A 24,076-nucleotide genomic window follows, 5' to 3' on the forward strand; every position below is an offset into this window, starting at 1 on the left:
ACACAGAAAATTGCACTGTTGGGCACTGCACACATCATACACAAAACACTCTCAATACAGTAACCATAAGAGCATCACAACAAACCACACCACATACCCAAGGCACACAGAGCTGCGCTCGGTAGTGAAGTGAAAGAACGATATAGAAATAAAACTACTGAATACTACTACTACTACTACTACTACTACTACTACTACTACTACTACTACTACTAATAATAATAATAATAATAATATAATAATAATAATAATAATAATAATAACAATTAGAGTTTGAGGAAATGGACAGGAAATCCAGAGAAGGGATGACAATTAACAAGGAACTACACCCCAAAACCGATATTGACAAGATGAATGTTCCTAGGGACAAGAGAGAAAGAGGCCTCAGATACAAAATCAGTGTTATCAACGAGAAAAAACAGTCCGGGATGGTATATCAAACAATAGAGTGAATCCTTTCTTACCACTGTTAGACTTGCCTACCGAAAACATGATGCACTCACAAACATTTAAGAAACAAGATGAAGAAGAAAGAGTAAACAACTGGAAAATGAAACCACTGCATAGGCAATACCGCAGAGAAATCGAAGGAAAAGACACGATCAACACTTGGAGATGGCTAAGAAAAAGTGATCTGAAAGGATGCATTGATATGCAGCGCCTAGGAACAAGCCCTGAGAATTAAGTTTCAAATGGATAAAAACAGCGAATCGTTTCTTTGAATATAAGATCCTGTACTGTGTGATTTTAGAAACCAATACTCAGAGACTAGACATTGCTGTGGTAGATAAAGGGAAAAAAGAAAACCAAAGTCATAGATATCGCAATACCTGGGGAAGAACGCATAAGTGACAAAGAATTAGACAAGATGGAAAAGTACAGATTACTAAAAGACGAGACTGCAAGAATGTGGTCTATGAGGAGAGTGTCTGACATTCCAGTAGTTGTAGAGGCACTCGGAGCACTAACAATAAAGTTCGAAAAATATGTCATGTCAATTCGAGAAAATTGAAATGAGAGCAGAGTGAGCTCAAAAAAACTGTTCTGCTGGAGACAGCTAGGATTTTGAGATTGGTATTAGGATGTTGAGTATCTTCCACGATAATTGCCAACCAAGCATCAAAGCTTATAATGTGCAGAAAGAGACCCTGAGAGACCTCTGACAACAGGTTGCTGTCGGATCTCACAGAATCAACCAGAGCAAACGAGACCGAGCGCTCTGAGAAGTAAAACAACAACAACAACAACAACAACAACAGCATCAGTGGCGGTAGCAGCAGCAGCAGCAACAACAACAGCAACAACGACATGTATATTACTATCAAATTTTTGACCACTTATAAAAGTTATATAACCACCTGGAAAGTAACAATATATAGTAAGAGGTGCAAAGGGTGCAGGAAACAAAGAAGGGCAACCGAAATCCACTTATTAATTGATAAAATGATAATTAGAAATTGTAGGTGCAGATTAATGGAACTGAATGTAGCATGGTTGGATTACAAAAAGGCATATAACAGTTGGATAAGTAAAACAATGAGCATGTTTGGATTGGCAGAAAATAAGGAGAAAATGCTTAATGAAAGTATGAAATATTGGAATACCGAATTGATTGGAGGAGGACAAAAAGTTGGGAAAGTGAATATTGGATGTGGTATATTTCAAGGTGATAGCATATCTCCATTATTATTTGTATAGGCAATGATACCACTCAGTTTAATATTACGCAAAGTTAAACTGATTTATAATTTGGGAAAAGGATATGGTCAGATAAATCATCTCCTTTCTATGGATGATATAAGGCTTTGTGCGGAAAATGATAAACAACTTGAAAGTTTAGTACATACTGTTTGCATTTTCTCAAATGATGTAGTTATGGAATTTGGGATTGAAAAGTGTGCTATATTGAAAATGAAACGAGGAAAATTTGAAAGTGTCAAGGAATTAAAATGCCAAATAGGCAAACAATGAAAGTGATATAAGAATTAAGGGATACTGAAGGCAGATAAAATAAAACGTGAAGAGATAATGCAAATTACTTGTAGGGAATGTACAAGGAGAGTGAGAAAAATATTACAGTCGAAGTTGAATTAAAACAAAAAGTTATTGAAATAATAAATGCAAGAGCAGAACCGATAATCAGATATGGAATTGGCACTGTAGATTGGACCAAAAACGACATACAGAAACTTGTCAGAAAAACTAGAAAGATGTTGACAATGTATGGAATCCACCATCCGAAAGTTGATATTAACCAGTAGTATTTGAGGAGAGACCAGGGTGAAAGGGGCTTAATTGCTGTGGAAAGTGTACAGATGGTAAGAAAAAGCCTACTAGAATATTTATAGAACAGTGCAGAGAAATTACTAAAGTCAGTGAATAAAGAAGAGGTGATCAAGTGTGGAATTCGAGAAAGAGACAAAATTGAAAATTCAAAAAACAGGCTGAAGAGAAACTTTTGCATGGTCAGTTCTGGAAAGCCACTGTGCATGGAAAATTATCCTGGGCTCGGTTAAAAGCGGATCAATTAAAAAAGAAACGGATAGCCTTATTATAACAGCTCAAGATCAAGCGAAAAAAACCTCATCAACTTGAGAAAATATACGTATGAGAAGTTGTCAGAAAAATGTAAAGTCTGCAAAATTTGGAATGAGACTGGCACACATTATTGCAGAGTGTTCCTAGTTGGCTCAAACTGGACAGGAGAAAATATAAAAAAATGGAAGCATGACCAAGTTATGAAAGTTTTACACTGGAAAGCTATGTCAGAAGTGGGGATTTGAAGCTGGAGGTATAAGGTATGATCATCGAGTCGGAGATATGCAAAACTGTGTGGGGATTTTTCTATCCAAACGGATAAGATGCTAGAAAATAATAAACCAGACAACAATAAGAAAAAGCGAAGTTGTTTACAAATTGATCCATCATGTTCGTTTGATCCCGGGTTTGTAAAGAAAGTGGGTGAAAAATGTTTAAAAATACAATCCCTTAAAATTTGAATTTGTAAGAATTTGGAGTATGAAAAAAGTAAAGGTTGTGCCTGTAATAATTGGTGCACTGAGAACTGTTAGCAAAAATATAGACATATGGTTGACGGAGATTGGAATATAATACCCTATAAAAGTTTGCTTCTTAGTAACAGGAAAGATTATCAGGAGAGTTTTAAGCATTTGAAAGACTTGGTGTAAAAGATGGGTTACAGTAAATATTCTGCTCAATACCACAGACTTGCTTGTCAGTTGTTTGACCGTAACCAGTTGAGCATGCCCCTTGGTGGTTGACAATATGTGTACCTCAGATTAGGAGTAGGAGTAATGGAAGAGCATCATAGCCATGAGTTGGGAGGAATTCTTTGGGTTTGGATAATTCACCCCTGGAAACATGGGTGCTTCATTCAACATTCTTAAACAACCCTTATTCAGGGACCTTTTGAGTAGGATGAAGAAAGTTCTAACTGGACCCCACCTGCAAGGTTATGCGCTATTTATGTTATGAAATCACCATGTCGCTCGCGCACATATGGTTGTGCCTGGTGTATGCTTATCACACAGGTAGTCATGATAAATATATTGGGCTTCGTATATTTGTACCTCAGTGTCACTTTGATGGCATGTGCTGCTCTTTCACTCAATAATAATAATAATAATAATAATAATAATAATAATAATAATAATAATAATAATAATAATAATAATAATAATAATAATAATAATAATAATAATAATGATAATAATAATAACAACAACAATAATAATAATAATAATAATAACAATAATAATAATAATAACATACTCAGTCACAAAATAACATACTCAGTCACAAAATAACATACTCAGTCACAAAACACATACTCAGTCACAAAATAACATACTCAGTCACAAAACACATACTCAGTCACAAAACAGGCAAAGGAATATCTAAGTGAATTCCGAATACAACCAATTTCGGAATTAGAGATAGATATACAAGAAACAAGCACAGAAAAAGCTAGGCGCATGAAAACCCGTGCCAAAACTGCGGCCTTAGATATTCTGAATAATAAATGGCAAGAAAAACCTCTCTATGGCAAATACCCAAAGAGAGCGAATAATGCAGATATCGACAAAGCCCTGACCCATCAATGGCTAATGGCCTCTGGCTTAAAATCTGAAACAGAGGGGTTTATCATAGCAGCTCAAGATCAATGCCTACCAACAAGAAACTACCAGGCCAACATATTAAAGATCAGAAGCAGTCCAACGTGTCGTGTATGCAAGCAACAAAATGAAACCATTGACCATGTGGTCTCCAAGTGCAGTCTTCTAGCGCCTACAGAGTATCTCAACAGGCACGATAGAGCTGCACAATATATTCACTGGGTAATCTGTAAAAACCTGGATTTGCCCCATGAAAAAAACTGGTGGGAACACAAACCACCCCCAGTGCTTGAAAATGACCACATCTCACTCCTCTGGAACTTCACCATTCAAACTGACAGGAAGATAGATGCAAATAGGCCAGACATCATATTGAAAGACTTCAAACAAAGAACATGTCTCCTCATTGATATGACTGTCCCAATCGATATAAACGTATCTGTCAAGACCTACCAAAAACTGAGCAAATATAAAGATCTTGAAATAGAAATCAGCAAAATGTGGAAGCTGAAGACTAAAACAATACCTGTTGTCATAGGTGCCCTGGGAATGATAGCAAAAGGGGCTGATAGCTACCTAACTCAGATACCAGGAAACCCCAAAATGGCAGAAGTTCAAAAGATAGTGGTCATGGGAACTGCTCATATCCTACGCAAAATACTCTCTATGTAATCGCAAGGTTTAAAACAAACATAATTTTCGGTTTAAAAAAAAACATTCATTAGTACAACATCCCCACCCCCCAAATATATGGCACACTAGGCATAACAACAACATGAACTTCCAACCCTGTTGTCTCTTGAGGTCTCTGGGTGAGACTTGGAGCCAACTTGTACAAATATAAAGCAAAAGTCAAACATAGAATAATAATAATAATAATAATAATAATAATAATAATAATAATAATAATAATAATAATAATAATAATAATAATAATAATATAATAATAATAATGAAATGAAACGGGTGGAGTCTCCTTATGGGCTAATAATGATACATCTAGTGATGGTGTCACAATAAAAACACTGGTAATTGCGCAACCTGATAATCTCTACCTCATATAAGTGACAATAAAAAACAAAATATTGTGAATAACGGTGGCAATGAAACCGAAGCCAATGATGGTGACAGTGTTGCACCCGGTAGGCTCAGAGATTCTGGTTCGGGTCCAGCCTGTCGATATCCAGAAAGGGACCACCACACACGGCGTAGATGGAGCAAACAAATTAATACTGTAGTCATGGAGTGTTACTACCTGAGCAACCCGGTAGATGAAAATGGTGCCCAAATTAGGGGTTACCGACAACGTATGTATGATCATTGGAGAGAAAAGGGATTGTTTCAACTCACGGAACAGAGACTATGTGATCAAGTTAGAGCAATAAGAAAAAAATTCTTGGTTCACAGAAGTAGAGCTCGAAGCTATCAAAAGACGAGTCATAGACAATAGCAGTATAGATAAGAATGAAAATACAGTTCATACTAATAAGAGTAATCTCATAGCACAGGAAAGGAGCACTGGTAGTTTACTTGATGAGAGACATATAGATGATCTAAAAGAGGACGATAAAATTAATACCGACATGACAGATGAACAAAAAGCAATCTACGACAGAATAAAGCTAAAACTACAGGAGAACGAATGTGATATTATTCGCAACCTTAAAAAGGCTGATCGATGGAAATTGAACCAAGAAACGAAAATTGTCAATGAAATTCTGAAACACATCAGAACAAACAATAGTACAGAAACAAATAATTTGAGCAAGGCAGCAAGTATTGTTGTATTAGAAAATGTGGGTGTCGATGTCAAGAAAAAGAAATACAATGGGAGTGACAAAGGAAAAGATCCATGGTGAAAAAGAAGAATCCAGGCAGGGTTAGACATGCACGTGAAGGAAATCTCTGTGTTAGACCGAAAAGAGAAAGGGAAGCTTAAAAGTGAACAAAAATACAGGGCGCTGGAAAGGAAGTATAATATTAAAAGAAAGGGCCTGAAAGTAGTAGTGGAGGAATTGAAACAGCGCCTTGTTGCAAAGAAAGCAAATATGGTAATATACGACCAAAGAATGAAGGGTTACCACCAGAATAGGTTATTCAAAGTAAATCAGAAGAGATTCTATAAAGAAATAAATGGAGGGTGTACAGATGAAAAGTTGATACCAGATAACATTGAAAGTCAAAGGTTTTGGAGTGACATCTAGAGCAAAGACAAGGAGCACAAGAAGGATGCTGAATGGTTGCAAGAACTGAAACAAACAGTAGTCTGTCCAAATCAGGCAGAACTAGTCATTTCAGTTAGCGAAGTGAAGGAAATCAGCAAAAAAATGAGCATCTGGAAGGCCCCGGGACCAGAGGGATTTCAAAGCTACTGGATCAAAAGACTAGGTGAATGTCATGCACGAATAGCTGCGCAACTGAACACCTTGTTAAATGCCGACCAAGCAACACTAGAGTGGTTGATATTGGATAGGATAGTGTTGTGCCTGAAAAACACCGAAAAAGGCAATACGGTAGACAATTGCAGGCCAATATCCTGTTTGCCACTTATGTAGAAGTTATTGACTGGAATACTCGCAGAATCAACGTACGAACATCTGATAAGAAAATGGAGTTCTGCCACATGAGCAGAAGGGTTGCAAGCGTAAGTGCAGAGGTACCAAGGATCAAGTCCTGATAGATAAAACTGTACTCAGAGACTGCAAGAGGAGGAAAAGTAACTTAGCCATGTCATGGATCGACTATCGTAAGGCGTACGATATGATCCCATATTCTTGGATTATGGAGTGTATGAACCTGTTTGGGATTGCATCAAATGTTGAGTGATTGCCTGGAAAAAGTATGGCAAATTTGAGGACGGATCTGACAACATACGGAAGAAGTTTAGGGACAGTAGAAATTAGGAGGGGCATCTTCCAAGGGGACTGCCTGTCCCCACTGATCTTTGTACTGTGCTTCATACTGCTAACACTGATTCTAAGGAAAGCAAAAGCTGGGTATGTATTAAAAAGCCGCCTACAAAACGTCAACCATTTGTTATTCATGGATGACCTCAAACTTTATTGTAAAGATGAAGCCCAAGTCAGTTCCCTCGTTGATACGGTGTATACCTTCAGTGTTGATATCAGAATGGAGTTCGGACTGAGAAAGTGTGGTGTGTTAGTCTTGAAGAGAGAAAAAATCAAATGTATGGACGGGGGAGGTTACGAAGTAGATAGAAGAGACGGGCTATAAGTATTTGGGGATTTTGGAAATGGATAAATTGATGGAGAAAGAAATGACAGAAAAATTTAAGGTGGAGTACTTGCGCAGACTGAGACTGATCCTTAAGTCAAAATTAAACGGACGGAATAAGAACGAAGTTATCAACACCTGGGCGGTTTCACTCCTTAGATATAGAGCAGAGGTAATCGCATGACCAGTAGACGAATTAAACAGCTTAGACTGAAAGACAAAGAAGTTGCTAACTAGATATGGGACACTCCACCCAAAAAGTGACACAGACTGTATGTACCAAGAAAAAGAGGGGGAAGAGGATTTTCTGGATGCAAAAGCATTAGAGCAGAAGAAAACAACATAGCATAGTATGTAAAAAATGCCACAGAACCGCTATTATTAGAAGTAAGAAGGTGAGGCTTGTGTAGGATGAAAGATTGCAAAGATAAAGCGCTATACAAGAAATTGAAAACGAATGCAATTGAAAACGAATGCAATTGAAAACGAATGCAATTGAAAATTGTGGGTAAAGAAAAGAATGCATGGTCAAATAGGGATGTTGAAAATAAGACAGACAAAGAAAAAGATGGCTGTGGATGACTAAAAGTAATTTAAAACTGGAAACGGAGGCTCTAATCTGTGCTGTCCAAGAGCAAGCATTAAGGACAAACTACATGAAATACAGAATTGACAGCACACCAGAAAGTGATAAGTGCAGAATCTGTGGACAAAACGGTGAAACCGTATGGCATATTACCAGCTAATAAATGTCACTAGCCCATAAGAGACGTCACGACAATATAGCCAGGCATGTCCATTGGACACTTTGCAACAATATGGACTTGACAGAAGAAAAAAATTGGTAGGGCCACAAACCTGAAGGCATTGTCGAAAATAGAAATGCAAAGATCCTATGGGATTTTATGATTCAGTGCGACCATGAGCCAAACTTAGTCTCAATTGAGAAAGAAATCAAATTATGCTGGATCATAGATATAGCATGCCCAGCTGACAACAAGGTATGCGATAAGGAAGAAAGAAGAGAGAGATACGACAGGTTAGCTTGGGAGGTTAAGCAGTTGTGGTTGATGAAAAAGGTAGCAGTAGTACCAATAATTGTTGGAGCTCTGGGAACAGTGAGCAAATCTCGAGAAGTACGATGAACAGATAGGGGCTGCAATATGGGTGGAACACTTGCAGAAAACAGCATTTCTTGGAACCGCTCGAATACTCCGAAAGGTACTCAAAAAATAAGAGGTGTTACCTTAGTTCACTTGTGAACAGCTGACAACGTAGTACATGTCCAGCGTTAGAAGCTGTACAAAGGCAATAAATAATAATAATAATAATAATAATAGTATTATTATTATTATTATTATTATTATTATTATTATTATTATTATTATTATTATTATTATTATTATTATTATTATTAGTAGTAGTAGTAGTAGTAGTAGTAGTAGTAACAACAACAACAACAACAACAACAACAACAACAACAACAACAACAACAACAACAATGAAAATAACCATGAAGATTGTCACAATTGGCCTAGACACCTAGCTGAAAAACTCTGAGGCCTGGATGTTAAAACTTGTCTCAAAACACGAAAACAAGAAAGTATCATACTCAGTACCAAAACAGGCAAAGCAATACGTAAGTGAATTCCAAATACAACAAATTCCGGAATTTGAAGTACTAGAAACAAGCACAGAAAAAGCTAAGCGTATGAAAACCCGCGCTAAAACTGCTGCCTTAGATATTCTTAATGATAAATGGCAAGGAAAACCACATACCCAAAGAGAGCTAATAATGCCGATGTTGACAAAGCCCTTACCCATCATGGTTAATGGCCATTAGCTTACAATCAGAAACAGAAAGCTTTATCATAGCAGCCTAAGAACAATGCCTACCTACAAGAAACTTCCAGGCCAACATATTAAAGAACAACATCTTCCCACACATGTCGTGCATGTCAACAACAAAATGAAACCATTGATCATGTTGTCTCCAAGTGCAGTCTTCTTGCGCCTACAGAGTATCTCAACAGGCATGATAGAGCTGAACAATATATTCACTGGATAATTTGCAAAAACCTGGATTTGCCCCATGAAAAAAACTGGTGGGAACACAAACCACCTCCAGTGCTTGAAAATGACCACATCTCACTCCTCTGGAACTTCACCACCCAAACTGACAGAAAGATAGATGCAAATAGGCCAGACATCATATTGAAAGACTTCAGACAAAAAACATGTCTCCTCATTGATATGACTGTCCCAATCGATATAAACGTATCTGTCAAGACCTACCAGAAACTGAGCAAATATAAAGATCTGGAAATAGAAATCAGCAAAATGTAGAACCTGAAGACTAAAACAATACCTGTTGTCATAGGTGCCATGGGAATGATAGCAAAAGGGGCTGATTGCTACTTAACTCAGATACCAGGAAACCCCAATATAGCAGAAATTCAAAAGATAGTGGTCATGGGAACTGCTCATATCCTACGCAAAATACTTTTCTATGTAATCTCAAGTTTTAAAACAAACATAATTTTCGTATGTTTTTTTAGACATTCATTAGTACAACACTAAATACAAAACCAAATATACGACACCCTAGACATAACACCAACAAGAACTTCTAATTTGTTGTCTCTTGGGGTCTCTGGGTGAGACTTGGAGCCAACTTGTACAAATACAAAACAAAAGTCAAGCATAAAATAATAATAATAAAGAAAGAAAGTATTCAAAGCTAATAAACCAGATATTTTGTGAAAGACCAAAACAATAAAGTCTGTTTATTGATTGACATGAGTATACCTTGTCATCATAATATATCGGGAAAATATTTTGATAAGCTCAGAAAATATAAAGATTTGCTGATTGAAATCGAAAAAATGTGGCATTTCAAGACGGTTACAATACTAATGATTGTCGGAGCAGTTGGAATGATCAAAACTGGAACTGAAAATTATTTGAGGAAAATCCCTGGCTTACCATTCGCGCAGGAAGTGCAAAAGGTCGTCTTAAATGCAATGCCACACGTATTGAGAAGAGCATTGTTGCTGTGAATTTTCTTTCCTTTTCCACTTTTCTTTTCTTTTTTTCATTTTTCCCTTTTTCCTCCGTTTATTTCTGTCTTTCTTCCCTTTTTCAATAACGTGACTTTGTAAATGAACAATTTGGTGTCTTTATTTTAATAGACTGCTAATGTATACAGTGAGTGTTTTTGCCCTCGGTGTCCGGAAGACACTCAGCAAGAAATGGAAGCAAAATTGAAAGAAGCGGATAATAATAATAATAATAATAATAATAATAATAATAATGATATAATAATAATAATAATAATAATAATAATAATAATAATAATAATAATAATGATAATGATAATAATAATAATTGATGGTATGCACTGCTCTCTCACTCAATAATAATAATAATAATAATAATAATAACAATAATAATAATAATAATAATAAGAGAGTGAGTGAGAGGGAGATAAAGAAAGAGGGTTAGGGAGAAAGGAGCGGAAAAGGGGAAAGAAAAAATGAGAGCGAGAATACGGGGAAAATAAGACAGTGAAGAAAAAAGAAAAGAGAAAAAGAGAGAAATAAAGAAAGAGAGAATACAAGGGAAGAGGAGAAAAGGCAACTCATCGATATAAACATATAATGTTTTCTTTATTAACCATTAAGGGTTCACAGAAACAGTGTAGACAGTACAATGTGGGGTTACATAAAAGGCGTGTAAAAAAGAGAGAGACATGAGCAACCCCTAGACAAACTGAAGCATTATAGCTAAGGCCAGCAAATACAGGGGATGGGGCAGTAACTGCGAATCCTATATTAACATTAACAGTGAACGTTTTAAACATTAGGACTCCAGCTTGGTTGTGTTTTTTCTTAGTACATCAAATACACTATGTAACATAATCTTTGTCTTTCGGAAACAAATGCTATTTCTTATTTGGTTAGGTCTAGAAAGTATGAATAATGGCGAGAAAGCATGAATAATGTGACCAGGATAGAGATATTTCTTAAGTTAAACTAATACCATTGTGAAAATCGGCAAATGTGAGCATTTTCATTCATTCAAAGTAGGATCAAAACAACATATAATTCAAAGGTGGCATTTATTCATTCTAGGATTGCAGAAAAAATACCACAAAAGAAGCGAGTAGTTTTTCGCGATTTACGCTTATACTGTAAATTACTTTCATGTTTCCGTTATACGATCCTTGGTAACGGCACTCAAACTGCAGGATGTTCCTCAGAGTCTCAACAATCGCTACATAGTTTACGGCTTTGTGATTTCCCAGAAACCCTCGAACCACTGCAACAAAGGTGTTCCACGCTGATTCCTCCGCCTCAGTGAGCTTCTTGGAGAATTCCTTGCACTCTAAGATCTTGTACATTTGTGGTCCGACGAAGACACCGGTTTTCACTTTTGCCTCAGACAGCTTAGGGAAAAAGTCTTTAAGATATCTGAAGGCTGCAGACTCCTGATATAGAGCCGAATCAAACTGTTTCATAAGACCCAATATTATGTGCTGTGGAGGGAACAATACTTTTCGGGGGTCCAACAGTGGCTCCCATTTGATGTTTTTCTTCCTCACACCGAACTCGGTCCACTGTGGCCAGTGCCGCCTCTGGTAGTGTTCTGCAGTCTCCCTGCTGTTCCAAAGGCAAAGATAACATGGGAACTTGGTAAAGCCGCCTTGGAGACCCATCATAAAGGTCACCATTTTAAAGTCTCCAATAACCTCCCATCTGTACTCTTCATATTTCAAGGCTTTAAGCAAGATCTTCACGCTGCTGTATTTCTCTTTGAGCTGCACTGAGTGAGCCAGGGGAAGAGATGGATACATATTCCCGTTGTGAAGTAGCACGGCTTTGAGGCTCTTGGATGAGCTGTCAATGAAGAGGCGCCACTCGTTGGGGTTACAAGTGATTCCAATAGCCTCAAACAGACCAGTCAGATTGTGACAGAAGCAAAGCCCATCTTGACTGGTGAAAAAACTTGAAAAATACTGGTTGCACTTTATCTGACTTGCACACCTTCATGTAACAAATTCCACTGCCGGATGTCAAAAGTTCAGCACTGGACTTTGTGAGACCAAGATCTCCGATAAGGTCGTTGAGGTCTTTTTGGTTTGGGTAGTATAGGTTTCTCTCTTTTGCTGCACCTCTGAAATTTGGTTCAACGATTTCAACCTCTTCTGGTGTGTTGCTCTATTCTGAAGGTGGCTGCTCTCTGTTTGGAGGAGTGGGTATTGGGTGCTCAGGGCAGTGTGGAACTGGGGCGATTGATGACAGAAGGTCTTGATATATGATAGCAGGTGCATTCTTGCCAGCTCAACGTTTGGAAAGTTCGGTCATGAAGAAGAAGCAATTGTTTGAGTGGTCAGTTGGTTCTCACCAAATTCATGGGATTACGAATTTCATGGCTCTCTTTTCCCCTCTGTACCATCCTGCAAAAGAGGAAAATAAAAATATGAGTATAAAAATACAAATATATTACACTTGCTTTCCCAATCATTCATCATCTTCCATCCATAAAGAAATATTTACAGATGTATTTACATTAGTCATTGTATGGTACTTGATTTTTTATATTATATTTTCATTAAATACAGTATACATATTTTCTATAACACTGGTTAAGAAAGATGAAAAAAATTGAAAAAAAAAAATCAAAAATTTTATATTTAAAAATTCCACTACCCAAATAAGCAAAATTTTCCATCATACCCTCTAGAGTTCTTTTGCAGAGTTCGCAGGTGAAGTACGGTACCGAGGATTTATCTTGATCCCCGACAGGCATGCCAAAATATGCCTTGTAGGCGTCACACATTTTAGATGTTGTTACAGAGTAAATTTTTTGCGCTTCTCTTGATAAGTTCACCGCAGATATATTGACAGCTACATTCATCACAAATGGCATCAAGAGGTTATAAGCATCAGGCAGATGGATGTTGGTTCATTTCCTTTATCAACATAATATTCCTCTTAAAACTAGAAATGCTAGCAAAAACTTACCTCTTATATTTTCGATCAAGCGACATCGAAAAATATAAAAACCAACCAGCATATCCACATTTGCATAGACAAGTGAATTCGTATTTCCCTCCAGAGTTCTACCACGTGAATCACAAAATAGTACTGCCGAAAATAAGATTCGTAGTTTTGTCGTAGGGGAGTAAAATAGTTATTACAGATATAGGGTGAAATATAATTAATTTAATAAAATCAATAAATTTCACCTAGTAGTATTTCGGTATGGAAAAGGACCATATTCGGTAAAAATTTATATAATTATAATAATAAGGGTTTTTTGCAACAAGTTGCTTAAACCACATACCGAAAATTTTAGAAATAGCGGCCAAAAGACTACTATTTCCTTTTACTACAAAAATAAGTCTCCGCAGACAACAATATTTGTAACTCACATATGGCAAAAAAAAAGAAGAAAAATAATGAAATCACACAGTCTTCGGTCAATTATGGACGCACGTTTCTGGATTAGAATCTTAAAGTTCATTTCCTTTATCAACATAATACTCCTCATAAATCTAGAAATGCTAGGAAAAACTTACCTCTTATATTTTCGATCAAGCGACATCGAATTATAATTATATGATTATATAAATTTTTACCGAATATAGTCCTTTTCCATACCGAAATACTACTAGGTGAAATTTGTTGATTTTATTAAATTAATTATATTTCACCCTATATCTGTAATGACTATATATATATATATATACACACAATTGCAGCGTGGAAGGTGTTTGTAAGCCATTTAAGAAACACACAAAAGGCGTTCGATTCACTTCAACATTTAAGTTTAACTTTTCAAAATATTTTCGTCGCTTTAAGACCGCGACCTGTTCACTGACAAAAATCCGTGCTGCAGTGTGTTTCTTAAATTGCTTACAAACACCTTCCACGCTGCAATTGTTTTCGTTTCAGCATACGATCTCAGATCAAATCACTTGCTATACAGGTACATATTTCTCTCTCTCTCTCTCTGTATATATATATATATATATAATATATATATATATATATATATAATATATATATATATATATATATATATATATATATATATATATATATATATATATATATATATATATTATATATATATATATATTATATATATATATATATATGTTTTTATTATATTTTTTGCAAATTACTTAATCATTGAATTTTTATTGTTATTTTAATTTTAATATTTCTAATATATGTAATTTTCTGGATGGTGTAATTTAATTGTTCATTTTGAATTGATAAAAGGTGTTTTTTTCTAATTTTTTAATATATATATTGTGTGAAATTTGATTTAGTATTTCTAAATTTAATTTTTTTCCCTGTAAGTTTGGATTTATATTCCCTCAAATAATAATTATATATATACTAGCATTATGACCCTAGCATCTACACATAAAATACACAATACAAAGTTATATCTTGATATCGCTAGTGATAACAATACTCAAAATATATAACAGACTGGAATTGTAGGCCAGTCTCTTGCAATTTCGATCAATTGTATCTCGAGCCCCCTCTTGTATAGAAGTGTGGCTACAATCCAGCCTACCTCTACTTCTGGGGGACATTTAAAATTTTTATCCGGGACGTCCTACGTCCCAGATATAAAAGTAAAAATAAAATATTTCCACTTTGCAAGGTTCGAGTCGAGTACTCCCTTGCACGCTCCGTTGACTCGAACCTTGCTTCTATTGTGGCGAATTTACCGCCTATGATTAGATATCTTTCATAGTCGCACCAAGACACTTTTCGAAGGTGCTTTCCTCCATGTGTTCAAATCTTTTTTCTCTACATTGTATACTTTATAGACAATAGTCTTATTTAATTTAATTTTTTATTTCGTTTGGTGGTGTTATCCTAGATTCACCGTCTTTGTCGGTGATCAATCCGAAATAGGTTTGTATTTCTTCCATTTTAATTTTAATGAGTTCGCCGCCCGCCGACGGCTGCAGCAAAATTCATTTTTGGACTTTCTTCTATCGAAGACATTTTAACAAAAATTCTTCCGTGTAAACGGTGAAAATATTGTCAGTTTCCCCAAACAGGGACACAATTCAATTTTTAAACAATAACCAAAGCTCCTTCTCCCGAAGCGGGGAGGGTTACGGTTTACAATTATTTAACAAATGCAACACAACAACGCTTCCCTTACGAGGAACCAACAAACGGGATAACAATAGTTAAACAGTAATAATAATACCAAAAAAACCTTACGGTGAATCAAAAAGCAGTACTCAGTTGAAGCTATAGTCCTTTATGTATATGAAATAAATCAACAGCAGTACTCAGTAGAAGCGGCTGTTCGAGAAAACAGACATTACATGCAGCCAAACTTCATATAGATACTTAATGCTAGCTAATTAGCAAATAATCTAATTTAAAAGCCGTGCACAGCTCCATCTGGACTATTCCATTTCTGCACTTAAATTTTATTTTTTATTTATTCCCATTCATGTGAAACCACTTATTCAAGTTCAAGTCATTGATGCAATTTTATGCCAATTGCTATTTTTACTTTTGTTATGTTACAATTATATTATACTTTAGTTTGATTTTAATTATTACTTACTACATATAATTCAATTGTTATCATTATCTATGATTTTTATTGTTAAAGTGAAAGTATCTGACATAAAATAGAGAGGTGTTTTTGTTTCACTTCTAACACGTAATACTGAAATAGTGGAGAAGATATGATATTGGTGTGGGCTCGCCCTAGGCAAAAAGTTAAAAATTGACACTCCCCGGACGCTAAGTAAAGTATGTGTAAAATTTGAATGAAATTGGTTGTGTAGTTCTCAAGTTTTTGGGAAACACACAGACAGACAGACAGATATTCTCAGTTTTATATATCTAGAGATATATATGTATACATGCATATGTATGTATATGTACGTATATGTATATATATATATATATATATATATATATATATAACGGGAAGGTTTACGAAAATAAACAAAACACGAAGGCAGGTGGAGTACAAACAAACAATGTATTAGTATGGCGCTCAGGAATAGAACTAAAACAAGTCTTTTACATTCGAGCCTACGCTCTTCGACATATATATATATATATATATATATATATATATATATATATACACATATGTATGTACATGTATATATATATATACATAAACACACACACACACACACATACACACACACACATATATATGTATATATAACAGAAAATTTAGATATATTTCCACCAAAGATTGGCCCAGGCCATGTCTAACTCAGCACCATCTAATAGAATTTGTTAAATCTTTTTTAAATCGAGTTTTGTGGTATCATGGCCCATTCAAGTAGGGACTTCTTGTTGAGTGAGTTGTATCCAGGTATATGTGGCTTATCTGGTACCCCTTGAAGAAATTTGTCCAGATCAGTTTAAAGGTGATCTTATTCTTCTTTGATCTTATTCCTGGTTGATTTGTTTTGAGACAATGTTTCTTAGGACAGGGGCTGTTCAAGGAAAGAAAATATGATGCAGTGTATGTATGTGTTGTGATGCTGAATTTGGTAGGGGACGTATGGTCTGTAGTACTAGCCTTGGATGAATTCTGAAACTAACGTTAAGGGCGTTTGGGCAATGCTGGTGGTATATTCTCTACGTTGTGCAATTCGTGCATAGCTCACGGCAGGGTTGATGATAATAGAGTTTCAATGATTTAAGGCGGTCCCAATAATTGAGAACAGTCATTCCTTTAATTCTTTTAGTGAAAACCCTCTGGTGTGATTTAGTTCTGCCACGGCAGCAGCAGTATTCTAGGTGTGACCGTACACGGGAGGAATAATATATATATATATATAATATATTAACTACTGACCATATCTATCTATCTATCTATCTATCTATCTATCTATCTATCTATCTATCTATCTATCTATCTATCTATCTATCTATCTATCTATCTATCTATTTATCTCTCTGTCTATGGATGTGCTGTCACTTCGACTCCGAAGGTAATCGTTTATTTTGACTATTTATAGCCCAATTTTTGTGTACATTTTTGTAAATAAGGTGTGTAAGGCACCCAACTTTCGTTTGAGTGCTTTTCCAAGGGAGGAATTCGCCCCTAGGGGCAGTTTCAACCCCATTTCATTTCTGTAATTTTCTTCTTGACATTAGAAAATGTCGAGAAACTTTATTGTAGAACGCTGGTCGCGTTCTTTTATTGACCAGCATTTTCCTAGTTTGGAAACAATAGGAGAAAAAAAGAACGTACGCGCGCTAAATGCAAATATGAATATCGGTGAAATGAACGCTGCAACAACGTGCGGTAACAGCCCTGTCACCACCGCCACCACCACCACTAACAACAGCAACCACGAGACTACTACTGCTAACACCACCACCTCCACCACCACCTCCACCACCACCATCACCACTACCACGACCAACATAAATGATAAAAATAAAACTCGCACGAAAACTATTGACAAAAACAACAGCAACAACAAGAACAACAATAAAAATGAACTATCTAATAGTGAAGATGTTAATACAAAAAAATCAACAACAGTAAATTTCGCGGACACTCTTCGCCAGAAGAAGGAAATTGTGACATTTACAAATGAAGAGCTCATAGAAACAAGAGCTCTCTTTACAACCCGTGGACAAGATTTAGTGCTGCATACACCTAAACACATAAAGCAAGAAATAGAAAATAAGACAATTGTATATAAAATTATTAGAAAAAACAAAAAACTAAATGAACAGATTACAAAAACTGATGTAGAAAAATGTTTAAAAAACATAATGAAAGAAAAAGAGTATATAAACTGGGGTCCCCAGTTTAACACAGTAGTGGTCCGCTTCCCTAACCAGGAAGCGGCAAAAGCTCACTCTACTGAGTCTCTGGGAAATGATGAAATCATCATGGTCCCATACTATAAAAACCAGAGAGTGAGTCGAATCGCTATTAAAAATGTACCTCCCGAGCTTCCTAACAAATGGATAACAGGGGCAATCTGTTACCATTTAAAAAATATAAACATTTTGGAGACCGCTGTGTACCCTGGCGACATTTGGGGTGGGAAGACAATAGTGGTGACGATACAGATTGAGGGGGCCTCTATCGAGAGCCTACCGGATAAGATCCACTTGGAAAATGGGCAATGCTTATATGTTGTGGCAGAAGGCAAAAAGCCTAGATGCTACAAATGTGGCAGCCTCGAACATTTAATTGCCAAGTGCGATCTGGTACAGAAAAAACAAGAAAGAACAAATCAGAAAACAAATAAAATCCCTTTGTTGCCAACACCAACACCAACACACTCAATTATAGAACAATGCCAAGAAAAACAACAAACCAACGAACAAACAACATCACCAAGAAAAGAAACAGTACCAACACAATCACCGTTGACTTCACAACCAATTAAACATGTTGAATCAACAAAAAATAGGCCAACACCCACACCCAGGACGACAATTAAAAAGACAGAAAACAGTGACGAGAAGACAAATGCTACCCCTAACACCACAACAACACAAACACCGCACAAAACATCAACAATTTATACAAGCATACATATTAATGCAAATGCTTTGCCTCTACCCCATACTGATACGTCGGACGACGAAAGTTCGACGGAATGGCAAATAGACACAGGGGGTAAAAGAAAAAAGATCCAAAAAATCCACCAAACAAGGAAGTAAAGCAGGGAGATATCTAACTCAGGACAACATCCCCCTAGACAATCAAAAAAGTAATGAACCCGTAAAACCATACACACAACTAACTGCAATAGACACAGACAATAAAGAATTAATGGACTACATCATATCTAACATGGTCATCTGTGAAGATGACTTTAAGACAAACAATCATCCGCACACCACACCACCGAAACACATCAGAATTTTACATATAGCACAAGCACAACACCACATACTGAAAACAATATTTCCGAATGCGGTAGGCGGGTATCAACGATACCTGTCGAAAAAACTATACAAACACCTCATCAAAAGCAATACAAAAGAAGAAGAAGAAAAAAATGAAACTTTTAAAATGAGTAAGTGACCTCCCTTCTTGCCTCTTGTCTCTTCTAATATAGTGTGTAAAACACAATTTTCGTAAATGTCAAGTATGCTTAAATTAGGTTGTGTGAATGCGCGTGGCTTGGCGTCGGCTTGGAAGCAAGGTTACCTTCTAAACGACATCAAGTCACTGGACGTGGATATAGTAGCTATCAGTGAAACCAGACTCAGTAAGCCGCGGGCCCTCGAGTCCATGTTTGGCAATCAATTTGACATTTATTTTTCTCCCTGTCTGCCGAACATGGGTGGTGGAGGTACTGCGGTGCTTTTTCGAAAGAGTCTAAAGGTAAAAGTAAGAGCAATATTCCAGACCCGGAGGGTAGGCTGGTTGTCTTGGACGTGGATGGCAGAAATGGGTGTGCATTCCGTCTGATGGCAGTTTATGCACCGTCCTTAACGGGTCGGGCGGATTTCTTCAGACGTCTAGAGGTTTTCCTGGGTACGTCTAGACCTTTACTGTTAGTAGGGGATTGGAACGCTACCTTGGACACGCATCTAGATTATGTGGGAAGGGATAGGAATAGAAGGGGGTGTAAGAGCCTCAAAGACCTGCTCAGACGTTTCCATTTGTCTGACAGGTTCCGACTCGACCATCCGAACGTGCCAACGTGGACTTGGACAAACCGCGTCGGATCGTCGAGATCTTATCTAGATAGACTTCTATGCAGGGCAGCGGATAGGGATAGTGTAGGATGTCCACAATTTAAAATAGTCAGCTACACAGATCACAAATTTGTTACGTGTACGCTCGACTTAGATAAAACACATAGGCAGGGTCCCGGTTACTGGAAACTGAACACGTCGCTGTTAGCGCGACAGGTTTACAGGAACCAGATTAGCGAGTTAATTAAGAGGGCGCTGACGGGAGCCGTCGTTAACAACCGCTGGTGGTACGCCCTGAAAATGGCAATAAAATCGGAATCAATTAGGTTTAGCAAAGAATTAGCGATAGAACGAAATAGTGTAGAGGGAGATTTAGTTAAGAAACTAGAAGAGGCACTTACCACTGGCAGCGCAACCAACGTGCTGGCTGCGAGGATGGCCCTCGACCAACACCTCAACGCCAAGCACGAAGGTTGCGTCGTCAGAGCTAAAATGCGTGCCTTAAGGAACGAAGGGATTGAAGCTGCGCGAGAGGCCCGGGTAACGGAGGCGCAGCGTGGCAACAGACCCACCATTCGGTCTCTAATAGATCAACAGGGATGCAGTTTACTCGAACCCGAAAGGATGTGTGAGGCCTTTCAACAGCACTTTACTCGACTGTTTGGTGCGAGTGGTGGGTCGGAACGCGGGATGGATTTCAGTGCCTACCTGACCGACCTGCCGCGGCTCTCGGCAAGAGAAGCGGAGTGTTGTGAAAGTCCCATCACAGCCGCTGACGTGTGAGATGCGATGGCGGGCTGCGCGAGGGATAAGTCGCCTGGATTGGATGGTTTACCCTACGAGCTGTATTGTCGAATGCCAGACTTGTTTGGCGACCTCTTGGCATCAGTCTACTGCAACTGGCAACAAAACGGGAGAATCCCCGGTTTCGTGAGCCGAGGTGCAGTGACGTTGCTGAAGAAAGACCCAAACAAGGGGAATTTTATAGATAATTTCAGGCCCATCACTCTGCTCAACGCAGATTTGAAAATTTTGGCCAAAGTAATAGCCGAGAAGTTGGCGCTTGTCATTGGTAAACTGGTCTACAGGGCGCAAACATGCGCCGTGCCGGGCAGAACCATACATGACAACCTCCATCTGATGCGCTACATTGTGGACAGGGTAGTTAAGGATCCTGGCATGGGTGGGGCGCTGATAAATTTGGATCAGTCTAAAGCCTTCGATAGGGTCGACCATCGGTACTTGGCGGCCGTCCGCAGGGCGGCTGGCTTCGGTCCCGTCTTCCGCGGTTGGATCGCTGCCTTATATAGCGGCATCCGATCGGTGATTCGGGTGAACGGTCACCTGTCGAAACCGTTTGACATCACGCGTTCGGTCCGTCAGGGGTGTCCCCTGTCGGCGCTTCTGTATGTATTGACTCTCGAGCCGCTACTGCGGAAGCTGGCGCCACTGAGGGGCATCCCACGGGAACTGGGTTGCGGGACGAGCGTGTCGGCATATGCGGACGATGTCACCGTCATAGTGTCGAGCGACAAACACATCAAGATGATAGGCGAGACACTAAGAAAATACGAAACGGTGACGGGAGCAAAGATTAACCCGGAAAAGTCAGTGGGTTTGCTACTCGGCACCTGGAGAAGCAAGCCCATGCCGTCCGACTGCGGCTCAGTAGTGGGACGCTGGACGGACGGACCGGTTAAATTGCTCGGGGTCTGGTTCAGTCCGGACCTCCAAATGGATAAGAACTGGGACGAGATCACGAGTAGAGTGGTCGCTCAGCCAAACATGGGCCGAGAGAAAGCTGTCTCTAAAAGGCCGGGCGGAGGTGGCGAACGCGTACATCGCATCCGTCATCGATTACCGCCTGACCGTCGTACCTTGTCCCGACGCCACCATCACCAAACTGGAACGCATACTCTTCCGCTTCCTGTGGAAGGGTGGCGTTCCGATGGTGAGGAAGTCCATTTGCTGTCAACGTCCGTTGAATGGAGGACTGGGCATGCCGTGGTTGATAATGCGCAGGCATGCGCTGAGACTGCGACATCTCTGGAAATTCATCGACGACGGTGAACAGGTGTGGGCGCCGTTTGTGAGGCGCGACTTCCCGCAGCTCGTCTCACTGACCGAACTGCAAACGTGGATCAAAAAGAGACCGAAACTGGGCGATTGGCACCGAGAGTGTCGCCAAGCTCTACAGCAGCTCTACCGACCGGGGTCAAACTTGTGCAACTTACAAACGACTAAAGCGTTCTATAGAGGACTAGTGGAGGAGAGGTCCGACGACACACTCGGGGCAAACCTGGGCGTCGACGAAGAATTCCTAACCCGCCTGTTCAGGACGACGTTCGGGCCGGGGCCTATGGATAACTTCCAGAAATCCCTGGCTTGGCAGTGCTATCGAGACGCACTACCTGTTCGAGAGAAGAGCTACAGACACGGTTCGAAAACCATCACCGGACCGACCTTTCCGAGATACGGTCAGAGCGACGAAACCGTTCTGCACCCACTCGTGCAGTGTCCAGATATTTCAGAGCTGTGGTCCTTCGTCGAACAGCTGTTGTCACGTGTAGGTCAGGCTCGCCTATCGGCCGAGTCTATCCTGAATATTGTTCCACCACCTTCCTTTAAACGGGAAGGGAAAACGGTTTTCGTTACGCTGATGGCTATGGCGAAAGAATGTGTGTGGTGGACGCGTTTGAAAGGACTGCAAACAAACCCTTCCTCTCTGGTCAGTCTCTCGTCAACTTTTTCAAGTACCACTTGAAAAGGAGGATGAGAATAGAGAGGAAGGCTTTGTCGAACGAATGTTTTAATAAAAAGTGGGTAAAAGTGGCAAAAATGGTCAGTGATGAGACGACACTATTTTAAGCATAAATCTGTAACCAAAAGAGACAACGAGAAGTAAGGCGACTTACTCATGTGTTCTTTTTCGAATTGTCTGAGGTGACCTTGGTCTTTTTTGTAGGTTTTTTTTTTCCAGGCTACACCTAAACTGTGAACCTATATATATATATATTGCTTTTTTATACACCACACAACCCACAGATCCCTATTGATCAAACGTTTTTTTTTTGTGCCCCACCCATCCCACCTCGAAAAAAAAAAAGTTATCTATCTATCTATCTATCTATCTATCTATCTATCTATCTATCTATCTATCTATCTATCTATCTATCTATCTATCTATCTATCTATCTATCTATCTACCTACCTACCTGCCTACCTATCTATCTATCTATCTATCTATCTATCTATCTATCTATCTATCTATCTATCTATCTATCTATCTATCTATCTATCTATCTATCTCCCTCTCTCTCTCTCTCTCTCTATCTATCTATCTACCTACCTATCTATCTACCTACCTATCTATCTATCTATCTATCTATCTATCTATCTATCTATCTACCTACCTACCTGCCTACCTACCTATCTATCTATCTATCTATCTATCTATCTATCTATCTATCTATCTATCTATCTATCTATCTCCCTCTCTCTCTCTCTCTCTCTATCTATCTATCTACCTACCTATCTATCTACCTACCTATCTATCTATCTATCTATCTATCTATCTATCTATCTATCTATCTATCTATCTATCTATCTATCTATCTATCTATCTATCTATCTACCTACCTGCCTATCTATCTATCTATCTATCTATCTCAACACCACAAAAATATATACAGCAAACATGCTCACAGCTATAGACACCAAAAACACAAATTTGATGGAATACATCCAATCAAAAACAAACATAACAGAAGATGACATAAAAACAAACAATCACCCATACACACACACCACCAGACCACATCAAAATATTACACATCTCCAAAGTCTGCACCACACACTCAAAGGCACTTTCCCAGCGCGGTTGGTAAATGCAAAAATATCTCACAAAGAAACTGTACTGGGATCTCCTCGAGGACAACCAAAGGAGGAGAAAGCAAAAACTTCTCGGCAGTAAGTAACCCTCTGTTCCTTTCACCTGTATTCTAA

The 24,076-nt window shown here is 38.3% G+C and overlaps 1 protein-coding gene across 1 annotated transcript in view; it reads right to left on the reverse strand.

Moving 5' to 3' along the window:
• Positions 1-11,314: 11,314 nt before the first annotated feature.
• Positions 11,315-24,076, reverse strand: part of LOC118763025 — a 41,348-nt gene continuing 28,586 nt past the window's right edge. Inside the window, exon 2 of the mRNA XM_036502193.1 lies at positions 11,315-12,828. Coding sequence (XP_036358086.1) covers positions 11,500-12,225 — 726 coding nt within the window. The 5' untranslated portion in view covers positions 12,226-12,828 and the 3' untranslated portion in view covers positions 11,315-11,499. The remainder of the gene's footprint in view (positions 12,829-24,076) is intronic.

This window comes from Octopus sinensis, linkage group LG4 (assembly GCF_006345805.1).
Source record: "Octopus sinensis linkage group LG4, ASM634580v1, whole genome shotgun sequence".
Taxonomy (NCBI): domain Eukaryota; kingdom Metazoa; phylum Mollusca; class Cephalopoda; order Octopoda; family Octopodidae; genus Octopus; species Octopus sinensis.